This window comes from Apaloderma vittatum, unplaced genomic scaffold (genome assembly GCF_000703405.1).
Source record: "Apaloderma vittatum isolate BGI_N311 unplaced genomic scaffold, ASM70340v1 scaffold6279, whole genome shotgun sequence".
Classification (NCBI taxonomy): Eukaryota; Metazoa; Chordata; class Aves; order Trogoniformes; family Trogonidae; genus Apaloderma; species Apaloderma vittatum.
Window position 1 is genome coordinate 17,808 of NW_009735890.1, and position 13,758 is coordinate 31,565.

Below are 13,758 nucleotides of genomic sequence, written 5' to 3' on the forward strand. Positions count from 1 at the left end.
CGGGATGAGAAGTAAATAATGGATGAGTTGCTGAGTCAAGAGTAACTACGCCACAAGACATACTAGACTCATCCCATGCATTCTTCAAATTAATTCCCCATTGTTACATTCCATTAATGTCCTCACTCTTAATCATCTTCAAATAAAATGTTTATCCAAAAGCAGAGTGCACAGGTGATCCCTAAAAACCTTACACACACACTGTAAGAATTAGTAAGGTAAGAGCCCAAAAACTTTGAGTTCAGAAGTCTATTACCATCAGCAGCAGGTGAAACTAAAATTGTGTTAGTGTTAGCAGTCTTCAAGCATTACAAGCCAAAACAGAATTTAGCCAGCCATACTGGTCCATACTCCTTCCCTTTGTGGGAAATTACCTTCCCTGTGCACTCTGGCAAGACTAGATTCCTGAGCTTCAGTTTCTCGCCACATTGATTAGAATAAATTAGCTACCTCTTTTGAGTATTTTGGAGTTTATTTATATCCCTCTTGTAAGGTGCTACACACAACGAACAGAAATCCCTTGCAGCAACAGGATACAAACACTACCATCGAGATTGTGGTATTCTGAGTTGGAAAAAAATAATGCATCTTTACTTCATTCCTTCAGGGGAATAACACGCAAGTTTATGCAGATGATGTAGGAATTCTAACTGATTCCTATTATGAACATAGAACTATATGCTGCCTCATGCCTACATGAAGTTCTGGGTGTTTCAGCATATTCTTGTGTGAATTACAATACAGAGACACCTAAGGCCAACACACTGGTTAGCAATGCAGTATAAGGATGGTGAGGAGCTAAAAGCGGGTAATGAAACACTCTTTAATAAGGTAGCAAATTAGTGACCGAGATGTACAAAAACTAGTGAAATGCACCAGTATTGCTCAAGATCTTATTAGTAACAGTTACTATTCAGCTTTATCTGAATTGTAAAGTTAAAGAAAAAAATAGAAACACACATAAAAATGTGTAATATTTTACTTTCCAATACCTTCTGTCTCAATAGTCTCACCTATATTTTCTCATGCTTCTCAACCTGGTATAAACATATACCTGAAACATGCTAGTGTGATAATTTTAATGAGTTTTCATGCATATAACCTATGTGACATTTAAAGAACATGCACATGGTATGTATCTGTGCGGGTAAAAAGAGTCCCATCTCCCGTTAGTAATATCCTTCCTGGTCCTATTATTCCAAAAGCTCTGATTGCCCTCTCTTTCAGTGTAAGGTAAGAGCAATCTGTGTTTGTTTCTTCCAAGTCCTGGCATGTAGATTATATATGGTGTGCACTACATGCATAAAAATATGCTAGCTTTGTAACATGAGGGATGACATATTGCAGTTGCAGTGTAAGGTTTGCTTAAGCAGAACTTCTCCACAACAAATGTCAGGATGACTTCTGAAACAGATATTGATTCCACTCCTGCTGGTCTTAAGGGTCATGACTCCTGTAGGTACTTGTCTTGCAAGTACTAAGACAAATGGAAGGAAAAAACCAAACTCTGGGCCTGTGAAAACAAACCTTTGCACGTTATAAGTCACATAAAAGCTTTGAGAGGGATTGCTATATTCTCAGGAAATGTATTAACAGGAGAAAAACATCTTTCTTCTAACTCTGCAAGCACTGCACAAATAGCAGCGGGAGTTCTGTGATCATGTGGCACATACATGACACGAAAGGACAAAGAAATCCAAGGTTTCTTGTATGGCCTTCACTTGTTCACAAAGTAGGCAGTTCCAAAGGATTAATTTGAAAACACAAAACTATACTGTATCAGAAACAAATGCCAAGTGGATGCAGTTTTATAATCAAAGAAAAATCTTAATACACTCATAAATAAATGAGTTAAGCATTTGTTTCTTTCATGACAGAATGTTAAGTAGGTTACAAAAAATAAGGAAATAAAACCAAATTGAAAGTTGTGCTTATTTCCATTGCTAAGGATTCAATACCCACTTTCAGTGCTACTATAAGCATGCTCCACTGCTGAGATTTGTGGAAGCTGCTCAAGGGGGACTAAGGATAACTCCTACTGAATCTCCCTTCTCACTTTCTTCACCATCAGAAGACACATCAGGGTGCTACCAAAACGTTTACCACTCCTTCTTCAGTACATGGTGAAATGAAGACCCGCCCCCTCCATCTCACAAAAAGGCCACGTTCAGGCCCCCTCTACTCAAACAAACTCTAGGAGACTAGGAAAACTGAATGGCTCATGAGATTTTACTGCATCTAAAAGACACTGTCTTCATTACAGAGAGGGGGAGGCTTGAGGTTCCCACTCTCCAACAAGCAGCCAGGGTATTACTATTCTGTGCCAGAGGTCTCTGCACTTCCACAGGAGGAAGATAAGGGATGTACACAGGAACTCTATAGTTCATATACTGTCCTACAAAGAATACAGCCACCTTCTGCCAGCAGCTGAAGATCTGATGTTCAGAACCCATTAGGATCTGGAGTTTTGATTCAAGTCTCATGTCTTACTGCTCCTTGTCTCTAAAAAGGTTTCTGTATTTGGAACATAGCCTCTATTTAGGTCATTTGAGAGGACAATCGTCATTGTCATTTTCTGATTTATGTGAAGCTCTGTATTATGCCAACTGTGAAATGCATTCCAGGCAATCAATAAGTAATTAAACCAGAACTAATGATTGGGACATAATGGAGAGTATAAAGTGCAGCTACAATCTAATTATTACAATTTGATTAAAAAAAAAATATCCCTCTAGGCAGCAAAGTTGCAGGCCTGTGGGACGTGGCTGCCAACAAACATGTTGGACACATGTTAAGCATTCTCAGCCATCCCAAAAGCTGGACACTGCTTAATCTGCACTCTGGATAGAGGGACCAAACTGGCTCTGCTAATTCCCTCAGCATCCCTCATGTTCGGCTGCACAGGGCTCTCACTGAGAAGGGCATCATGTTACATCAAATGTAACTCAGTGAGCAACAGCAAAATGCCAAGGTCCATGTATTCATGTTTAATCCACAGTATTAAAGATTCAGACCTCCTTTCACAAAGCTACATGACACAACACGAAGATGTGCTGTATTCTTAAACACAAAATTTGTTTGAAAATTTAGATCTGCTATAAGCAGGCCTTAGTAGGTGCATGAAGCCAGAACCAGATGCATGACCAGAGCAGATACTAAAATTCACATGGCCTGTTTGAGCAGCCAGATCAGTTTATCTCACTGTAAAAGAAAAAGGAGAGACTCAGGTGATCCGAGACTGCAGTTGACTCATTTTTGGGGACAATCTAGTACGAGAGAGTTTTGGAGTTTTCCCTTTGCTGAGACAGGAGAGAATGCCTAAACATTCTTTCCATCCACTAATTAAGGATCTACCATATGTACTTGATGTATCATGAATCTGCCAGAAGCCATTAATAGTTACTGTTAACTATACATCCAATTTTGTTTTTACAGCTATTTTGCATTGTATTTAACTTGCCTTTTCCTAAGAAAATTATTATGTTTTAGAGGATTGCACAAAAGTTACAGCATTAACTTGATTAAACACCCAGTAGAGGACTGTGCCCACTGTGGAACTGAATGCTAAGCGCAAATAAATTATGTTACTCATCCATCCCTCTGCAGAATATTGTACATTTTGAGATCTTTAAATATATCTGTCACAATCAAGGAAAGATGAATACTCTCTTGGATGGAAAGCATTATTTTAATTTACTTGAAAAGGGACTCTATGCACATATAAAAGAGAACTTTCAGCTCAAGATTGAAACAGAGGACAATTGTTTCTTCTAGCTTGATCTTTGCATAAGTTATTACAGGATACGGAAGCTAATTAGCCTTGGGCACATTTTTGAAACTCTTTCCTAGATACAGATTATAGGCATGATGCTTCTGAAGCATGCATTGTTGCCTCACTGTATCATACCAATGACAGGAAAAAATTCCTTTTGATTTTTGTGTAACAAGAATACAAATTAAAAAAATCTCCCTTCATGAAAATTTTACTGTCAAAAGACTGGAAAATGCCAGTAAGATAGACTATAGTACTGCCATCACCTAGAAGTGATGTGACTAGTTTTGAGGCAGTCTGATCTTCTCCCTGTGGGAACAATTTGCTGTCTTACATATTTTCTGCCTCTCCGCTGGAGAACAGCAGGCTTGAGCGAGATCTGAACCAATGGAACAAAACCATCTCTGCCTCATTTTCATTTATTGTTAGTTCAAAAAGCTTGGCTGAGCAAGTGTATACTTTCTTTCCTGGATGTTTCACCTCTTGCAGATGAGCAAAATGGGAAGAGAAAACAAAAGTCAGATGGTAACACTATCATCCTTTCTTTTTCCTCACTCCTCCTCTGATCAAATTTTCCATCTGTTTCCAGTTGCCTGTACTCTTGATTTATTTTAACTACATTCACTACTCACTTTCAGCCAAATACTCCCGTCTCTGAGACATACAGAGTGCTGTTGCCTACCTCCCGTGATGGCTAAAAGAAGAATCCTCTCACTCTCTTTTGACTGGCACTCCCACTCACTTCACCTTCCATTTAGAGACATCTTATTTGGTATAACTAGCTTCATGGACATAGCAAATCTAACCTTAAATTAGCCTTTACCACTTGGCCTCCTGAGTGCTCTGTCTCTCATTTACTTAGCAGCAACATTTCTACCTTGTTCCATATCATTAAGTCTCAGCTTAATTTCATAAATGACTCTGGCACACGACCTGGGGACCTAATCATGAAATTCAGCTCCTCTGAGCTCTGCAGAAATCCTAGAGAGAATCACAGAAGTGTAGTAGTGCTGTGGGACATGAACTGCAGTACTGGAGCACATGCATACAGAATAAATCAAGGTGGAGTGTCCCTAAAGATGCAGTCAGGAAGCTATAAGGGCTAGAATTAGTGGTCATATGATCAAGAAAGAAAAAAAGAAAAACTGGGAGGAAGAGAACAAAAGAGAAAGAGGTAGGAAGGGAGGGAAGGAGGGAAAATATTTGTTTAGTTATATAGTATAAGCAGCCATTAGTAATAAATATTACATAAATATTGTCTCCATTTCTGGAGACGTTCAAAATATGCCTAGACTCATTCCTGTGTGACCGACTCTAGGTGATCTTTCTTTGACAGGGCAGTTGGACTCCCATGATCTTTCAAGGTCCCTTCCAACCCCTTACATTCTGTGATTCCATGATTGCATCTTAATTAGTATGATTTTTATACTTTACCATCAATAGCCAATTTGAGATTAGACAGTGTGGTTCGAACTCTTGATATAACACGTTGCATGCGGTCAATTTCTTGACGGAGAAATATGTTCATGGGTTGAATAGCTCCCATCTTTTGAAGCTGGGCTTTCACCTAAACAAGAACAGTGCAGTGATTGTAAAAATTAATCTGTTTCCCGTGCAATAATTTTTGAGAGCAAAAGAATGCTTTTTCAATTGTATCGCATAATTCCATACTTTTATGTAACAGATGGTCATTCAGGTCCTGTGCCAACTCTAAGATTTAGCACACTGTGACTCATTAGATTACCAAATGGAGCTCCTCCATCATTCGACGGAGGGAAAGTTCCCTGGTTTTGAAGGGACACAGCAGTTTCTTCTGCCCTTGTTAGGCTGCATGGTCTTAGATTTAGAAAAAATAGAAAACCACCAGCACCACATGCTATACAAAAGTGTGTTTGGCGGTAACTTCTTCATATTTCCAAATTGTGCTAGGTGAACTTTCTCACCACTTCTTGCCCTGCTGAGTTGAAGTAACACTACAAATGGAGTTTGACAACATAAGCAATACATAAAGTTGCTATTTTCAATAGCATGTAATGCACTCATAAGACAAGGTGTTCATGGATGCACTAGTAGAGAGGCAAGATTGCCAGGAATAATACAGATGCCACAGAATTCTGTTACACCACTATGTGCATCATTTTGTAGGTAGAAATTTTTGGCCTTCTTAATTGTAAAGGATAAGAGTTTCACTCATATTCAACCAAAAACATTTTCAAAATGTAATGAGTTGTCTAGGCTACTTAAGGACATGTCATAGCAACAGTAGCAAAAGCATCCCCTGCCTTTCTTTTGCATATGGTGCATATAGAATATGCTTCATGTATGTCCCATGTATATCAAAGCTCACTATAAGGAACAGTGCATAAGAGAGAATTTAGTGGTACCTGCAGAAATCATGGTGCCTACACCTTGCATACTACCAGGATTCTTGGTTTGTAAAAATTTTGAGTGTTTTTGCCCATTGTGACTCGACTTTCAGAGAGCCACAGGCCCTCTCTACCTGCTACCTGTACCTGCTACCTGCACTCAGCCACATGAATCTTTTACACTGAAGCAGCCATAGTCAGGAGAAATTATGTGAGGCAACTCTGGAACCAAAACCAGATTTTAAACAGTAAAATCAGATCCTAAATCCAGATACCTATATGCCAATAATTTATCATAAAAGAGCTGACCCATAGGATCAGCCTGCTAAAATAATTTCAGAACTTATTTTGAGCTTACTAATAGAGGATGAATGAAGAGTTAGAAAGTCTACTCTTTCAAAGAGCAGAATATCATTGGAATTCTACTGTGGCCAAGTAGAAGCCACAAGATTTGGTATGATGTGTGCTATTTCATCAAGGCCAGAATTCCACTAGTTTTCCAGATATAGTTCTAATTACATACTTAATTATGTATATCATACATTATATACACATAGTAAATATTACCACACATCTTATTATTACACTGAATAGCAAGTTTCTGCAAGATTAATATAATACAGCAGTTGAGTAGTTATAATGGCTAGAATAAATAAGTAAATGCATTGACAATTTCCAGTTCTCAAATTTCAACTCCAAGCCCAATAAAATACTCTTTTTGAACTTTATATGCTATTTTCCTTGGGAGACAGCTATCAGCAAGGTTATTCATCATATTTTAATCAAAAAGACCCCTGAGTTTGTTAGACAGAATGTCCAAGAAGTAGGTGCCAGCCAATTATGCTAATGTTCTGCAGTGTGACAGTTCATTTTACAGACTGAGTTAATGTGTTTCTTCCTGTAAAAGAAAAAAAAACTACTATGATCAGCTATCACAAGACTAGAGCTGAGACTATAAATTCTTTCTGGATAATTCACACAATGAAGTATTCTGACTTTTTTCATATAAAATCCATGGAAAGCTTCTGTTTTCTGAAAATTTCACAGGAATTGGTAATCTTCCCTCTTGCCAAGAAAAGCAAAAAAAGTTTGACTTTTTTTTCCAGAATACTTAGAAGTCTAGTGCATATCACTAGTAAGAAAGGAATCAGATAGAACACAGTCCATGCTTTTTCTCCCTTAAAAAAGAAATACATTTTTTTCCTACTATACCAACCATGTGTTCCTTTGGGGGATAATTTAGAGGAAGAATTTCTCCTCTTTGAGGAAAAAGATATATGGAAGCTGTTAAAGGTTGTTTTGGTTTTTTCCCAAACTATTGATATTTATGAATTTTAAAAAAGATGAAATAAAATATCACTGTACTGATAATCATAGAACTTAACTAGTGAATTCTCAGAATTTAAACGTTCTTCTGATTTGTTTTCATGTACCTACAATAATATCTGTAATGATTTCAGTAATGGAGTGAATCAATAACATAGAAATTTGTTAATCCATCCAACATATGTTCACAGCACTCAGTCTAGAGGACCAATTATAACCAGAAATGAAAACTGAACAAAGTTACATGCTTCCTATCTTACTGTATACAAATCAATCCTTGTCTGCAGTGAGATTTACTAGCTGTAACATAGTGTCTTTGTTTGGAAACCTTGTTGTTAAGATTAGTTTTAAATACCTCTGAGGTATGATTGACTGGTTTTGTATTAGGATTCTTATCAAACAATCAGATGACTTACTTCCAGTACTGTATTTATTGTGACATAAAGAGATCGATACTAAACAACAGAAAAAAACTTGAAAGACAAAACTCGCTAACCAAAACAGCCTTTCTGAGATTAATACACTAATTCCATAAAGCCCACTTAAAACATCTCCTTTTTATTTCGTGAACAGTTCTCATCTAACATAAAATGAAGTGACTTAAGAGAAGAGTAACTAAAATCCTAGCCTGAATAGCTTTGTCTGTGTGATTTTGCAATGCATATTTCTCCTGTGACAAATTCCTCTATGCACGTTTCTTAGGTGTCCTCGGGTCACCAACTCCTTTGTCACTACATACTTTATAGGACATTCAGCAGAAAAGCAGTTACTGAACTCATATCATTTAATGATCACTTATCAAGTTAGTGTAGCAGTTGCTGCCTATTATTTTCAGTAAATGCTATTATTTTCAATTAGACTTGGTTGCTTGCTATACTCTTTGTCAGCAGAAACGGGAAGTCCATCATTCTGTGAGATGGCCTAAATAAGAGGCCAGAATAAGAAAGACAAGCTCAAGGCATGTCCAAGCCAAAACTCTTTTCAAGTGGTGTCAAGGACCAAGGAAGCAGGCAGTGAAATGTGTAGAGAATAGCTGAAGAACACATCATATCTGATAGGGTGGATAAGTAAACTAGAGGCACCTTAGAAAAGCATCTATATCAGTGTTCCAGCTCAGATCCTAAATATTTTTTTTTGTAGCAAAACCCCTCTACACTCCAGACACAAAAACTGGCTTAAATTCAAATTAAACTAAGCCAAAAGATACGCTTCAGAGAGTGTAATATACTCTGACCACTGATGGGTGTTCAGCATAAAGTGTTAAACCAAAAGAAATTCCTCAATAAAACATGTAATGCAAGCCCGGGGTCCTCAGATGAACACTTGTTCCCACGCAATACGTGGTAATGTAGTCACAGCCTTAGCAGAGGATAAGGAGAAGTCAATACCGCCAAAAATATTTAAGGAAAAAAACATTGCTACTTGGGTTAAAAGCCAACCTCCAGTAAAGTGCACTATCTTTGGAATGTCTCGATGTCTATTCCCTAGCAAGCTGTTTTTCAACCTGCAAGGATCATTTTCATTATAAACCTCTATGTGTGACAGGCTGACATTTATTCTTCCATCTGTCTTTACTCACATGGACTGACTGGACCTAATAATTTTACCACTAATCTCTCTCTTACCTATGAGGCAAGAGCCAGAAGCAAAAGAAAAAATGAGGATTCTTACTCTGTCTCCACTTTGTGAGTGAGAAAAATGAAGACAGTTTCAGGTCAAGAGGAAGGTTTATTTTGCTTTTCCATCACCTCTGTCAAACTGATAAAGCATGCAAATGTGACTTGTTTTGTTTATAGTCTTCTGAGTGGACATTGAGTCAATTATTTGACTGGTGAGAGTAAGTATTACAAGAACACAACAACAAAATAGCAGTGGATGTCACATGTGGTATGATGGTTGCCCCGTTTTAAAAATTGCTGGTTCCGAAGTCATTGCCAAAGGCTAATAACCGAGAAATAAAGCCCCTCTTGTGACAGCTTGAATTTTCTTTGGATTAACAATGTACCAAAAGAAAGTGCAATCTAGAGCTCTGAATTTCAGCAAATAATTGGTTTAACCACCATCTATCCCTAACCTAGTCTGCTGGGGTTTTAACTGTGAGCAAACTCACTCCACGCTTCCTTAAGGGAGTCACAAGAACTCATCAAAGACAGCAAAGGCACCTGACGTTTTCCTTGAAGAGTATTTGCTTTTACATACCTGCATTTGTTTCCTAATTTTTTTGTTCCTTTTCTCCACTGACAGTATATCTATAACTGGATTTCCAAAACCACCATATCACAGCCTCACTGGAGCCCAATATTCTCCAAAAAGCAAACCCAAGCTGCTCTGCAAGGACTAATGAATGTTTTTCTTCTTACTGCTCTTATCCAATGAGGCATGCATAGGAACTCTTTTTGACATATTCCCTCAGTCTCTTACAATTTAGTGTATTAGTTTTATTTGTTTCAGCATTGTTAAACTGATCTAGTAGGTAATAATGTTCTGAATAGAGGTAATAATATCCTGAATGACCAAACATTGACTTAAATTGACAAACAACAGAACTCATCTCATTCCCTGCTTTTCAGATATAGCAGGAAGTAATTACATAATCCATTTCACTCCTTATATTTGCAAGCTTAATTTCATTTGCTTATTATATTGTAGCTCCTGCTAAAGTCTTCCCTCAGAGGATGTCTAAACTCTTCCTTTTTTTCTGCTTTGACTAATGAAATTCTTGTCTATACATTACCGAACATAATATTTTTTGTTTGTTTTTTAGACATTTTCTTTTTTTTGTCACTTTGTGCAAACTTTCATTTAAAAATATAGCTTTCTTTACAGCTTACTCCTGCCATTTCTGTCCTTTCTAAGAGGTTTCGAAGTAACACAGTTTCAGTTCAGAAAACAGTGAGAAACACATTTGATGCAGATTTTTTTGCTTGTTGTGTAGAGCTGGCCACACATGTAACTGCATCAGAGGTGGAAATTTTCACTAATGGCAGAAAAGGGAAATTCCCATCTGGCAAGGAAAGCATTGGTAAAGACCCAAACAAGTTCTGAGAGAGTTCTAAGAGAATGAGAGAAAGGGTAAATCCATTAGGCAAAATAAAGAAGGAAATGTTGAAGAATCAGGAACTGCAAGAAATATTGCCAAATCTCATAACACCGCAGAAGTAAAATCTGAAGTTGTAGTGCAGCTGACACAGCCAAAGAGATGTACAGAGAAAAACGTTATTACCAATAACCAACTGTTGGAAAATGACCAGAGGATGTTCTCTAGACACTCATAGCAAGGGAATGACTACCATGATACAGAAACAAAGCACAATTTTTCAATGGTTCAGTGGAAAAGTACCATGTCATGCATCAGTAAGGTGCACTAAAGAAACATTATGTAAAAAGAGTGATGTGATTAATCAAAGAGAAATGCAATTCACAAATCAAGATGTAGAAAGTCTGAAAAAAATAGAAATCACCACGAAGAGGTGGTTATCTACACTTATTGATATGAGAATAAAACAAACTTACATCCTGAGCTCAAAATATATTTACAAGAAATACAGAGGGGAAAAGTAGATCCAACAGGACATCCTCTGACTGTGCCTGTCAGAGAATGAAGAATAGAGCAGGGGCAAGCTGATTCTGAACATTGCTTTGTCCTGTATAAACACAAATCTCCTTAACTGAATCATAAGAGAACAACTGTCAATCGAACAGAAGAAAAGAGGTTTCCTTGAAGTTCAGAAAAGATGGCAGAGAACTGGCATGGAAGCAAAGAACTATTTAATTGCAACATAATAAAGATGATTGCTTATAAGAAAATAAAAACCTGCATGTATGATTGGCAGATCATGAGGAAAGATAATAGCTTGTCATACTACTGGATGATGAAAGAGCAATGAAAAAAATTGGTGCTGATTTTTTTATACAGTCACATGGGAAAGCACGTGGTAAAATAGAGATAAATAGAGATAAAATAGAGATAAAATAGTGGTAAAATAGAGATAAATTAAGAGTGTAGGGTGGAACTTCCAAAATAAACCCTGCAGACTCTTTGTCCTTAACGACAGCTCCTGGCTCCATACCTGGTGGTCTCCACAGCCAAGACACTTGAGGAAGTGACTGAAAAGGGCAGGTCTAGTCTGTGGGTATTTTGTCTGGATAACCTAAGTAAATAAACCAAGGATGAATAAGAGTGAATGAGATCAAGATTAAACAGAAGAAACACCAGAGAAAAGGAGTACTTGTTCAAAGCGTTTAGAAGTGAAATTTGGATTAAACAAGCGTGTGTGCATTTTACAAGACTAAAAGGCTCTATACAAATTTCCCAGGGGTAAATTCTGAATACCCTCTGGTTACAATATAATGACCAGTACTATTGATGTCTTCTAAGTATTATGAAATCTTCCAGAGGAAAAAATGAGGAAACAATCCTTTGGGGCTTTAGCAAAAACATTGAAAAAAATAGCTCAATACGTATATTACAAATATGGCAAACTCATATATGTTACTCAGGCATCCAGTATTCTACTGTTCTTGTAAATTCAAAAAAATTTCTGAGGAGCTGAATGAAACTAGTTCCATGAAACTCTTTTACTCTGATAGGAAAGACAAGGGAAAAGGACTGGGAACAATCCAAGCTGTAGATTCTAGGTGTAGATTCAAAGTGTAAATTATTAAAATTATTATGTTAGTAATTAAATGTTATTAACTATTATATTGATTATAGTTAATTTTATTTTCTATTCTGATATCTATTTACTATTAAATAATAATGTGAAAAATAGAAAACATTCCATTCCAAATCAAATTCTACAAATAAATGATTTATATACGATCGTTGGGAATCGCTCAATAAACAGGTGACCAAAAAAAAAAAAAAGACACAAGCAGGTATAGGTAGAAAAATAACTATGGAGAAAGCTGTCAGGTAAACTCACAAAAAAGTTGCAGATTGTCAGTAGCTTGCCAAGAGGGGAGTGAAAAAGTAGTTCTGTATTGAATGAATTATGACAGTACAGAAGAGGCTATTTATATAAGATATATTAAATCTGAGATGCATAGTAGAATAGAAGACAGAAAACATTGCCAGGGCCCCAAGACTATTGGTTGTAATCTAAGTGGACGTTCCAAGTTGGCCAGAGAAGAAAATAAAGTTGCAACACTGCATACTGGGCACTTTATAAGCCTGGATTGTGCAAAATCCAGGAGCTGATCCTGCCTCTCTACTTACCAGAGAGGTGATTCTTCCCCTCTACTCTGCCCTTGTGAGACCCCACCTTGAATACTGTGTCCAGCACTAGAACCCCCAACACTAGAAAGAGTCCAGAGGAGGGCTACCAAGGAGGTCAGGAGGCTGGAGCACCTCTCCTTCGAGGACAGGCTGAGAGAGTCAGGCTTGTTCAGTCTGGAAGTCTGGGGAGACCTTATAGGGGGCTTCCAGTACCTGAAGGGGCCCTACAAGAAGTCTGGGGAGGGACTGCTTACAAGGGCCTGTAGCGATAGGACGAGAGGTAACTGGTGGAAGCTGGAAGAGCACAGGTTTAGACCAGGTATAGGGAAGAAGTTCTGTACCCTGAGGGTGGTGAGGCACTGGCACAGATTGCCCAGGGATGTTGTGGATGCCCCATCCCTGCAAGTGTTCAAGGCCAGGCTGGATGGAGCCTTGAGCAACCCCATCTAGTGGGAGATGTCCCTGTCATGGCAGCATCTAGTGGGAGATTTCCCTGTCATGGCAGGGGGGGTGGAACTAGATGATCTTTGAGGTCCTTTCCAACCCAAATAATTTTACGATCCAATGACTCTTAAACAGAATCATAAACAATAAAATCATGGAAACAAGGAATTTTCAGCAGTTAAGCTTTATGAAACACATTGCAAGACACCAGATCCTATTTACAAACTGATGCAAGAGTGCTTTACCCTGGATTTTACCGTTTAATTAGACTGTTAATCAAAAATGCAAGAAAAGATTGACAAATGTATCTGTTATGGCTCAAACTCCAAAATATCTGGGGTATGAGAAGGTCAGTGATAAAACCCATTATTCCTAACAGCAGTATCATAATAAAAGTAGGTAAATTGGAAGATGTAACCACTGTAAGATAACTGATTCTTCAGAAAGAGGCACTGGTGTCCTTCTCTAAGCTATGAAGGAGGACAAATATTTTCTGGCTCTTTTCAGTTAAGGTGACTATTTAAACAGACTATGGCATTTGAAATATATGTTTCTGATGTAGGAATATTTTCGACAATAAACTAGAACAGACTTGTAAAACACTGCATAATTTTAAGAGCTTTTTAAAACAT

General features: G+C 37.6%; 1 protein-coding gene across 1 annotated transcript in view; it reads right to left on the reverse strand.

Annotated features, from left to right (window-relative positions):
- Positions 1-13,758, reverse strand: part of LOC104279477 (dynein heavy chain 5, axonemal-like) — a 154,944-nt gene that overhangs the window by 11,747 nt on the left and 129,439 nt on the right. The window contains 1 exon segment of the mRNA XM_009876770.1: positions 5,207-5,339. Within this exon segment, the coding sequence (XP_009875072.1) occupies positions 5,207-5,339 (133 nt within the window).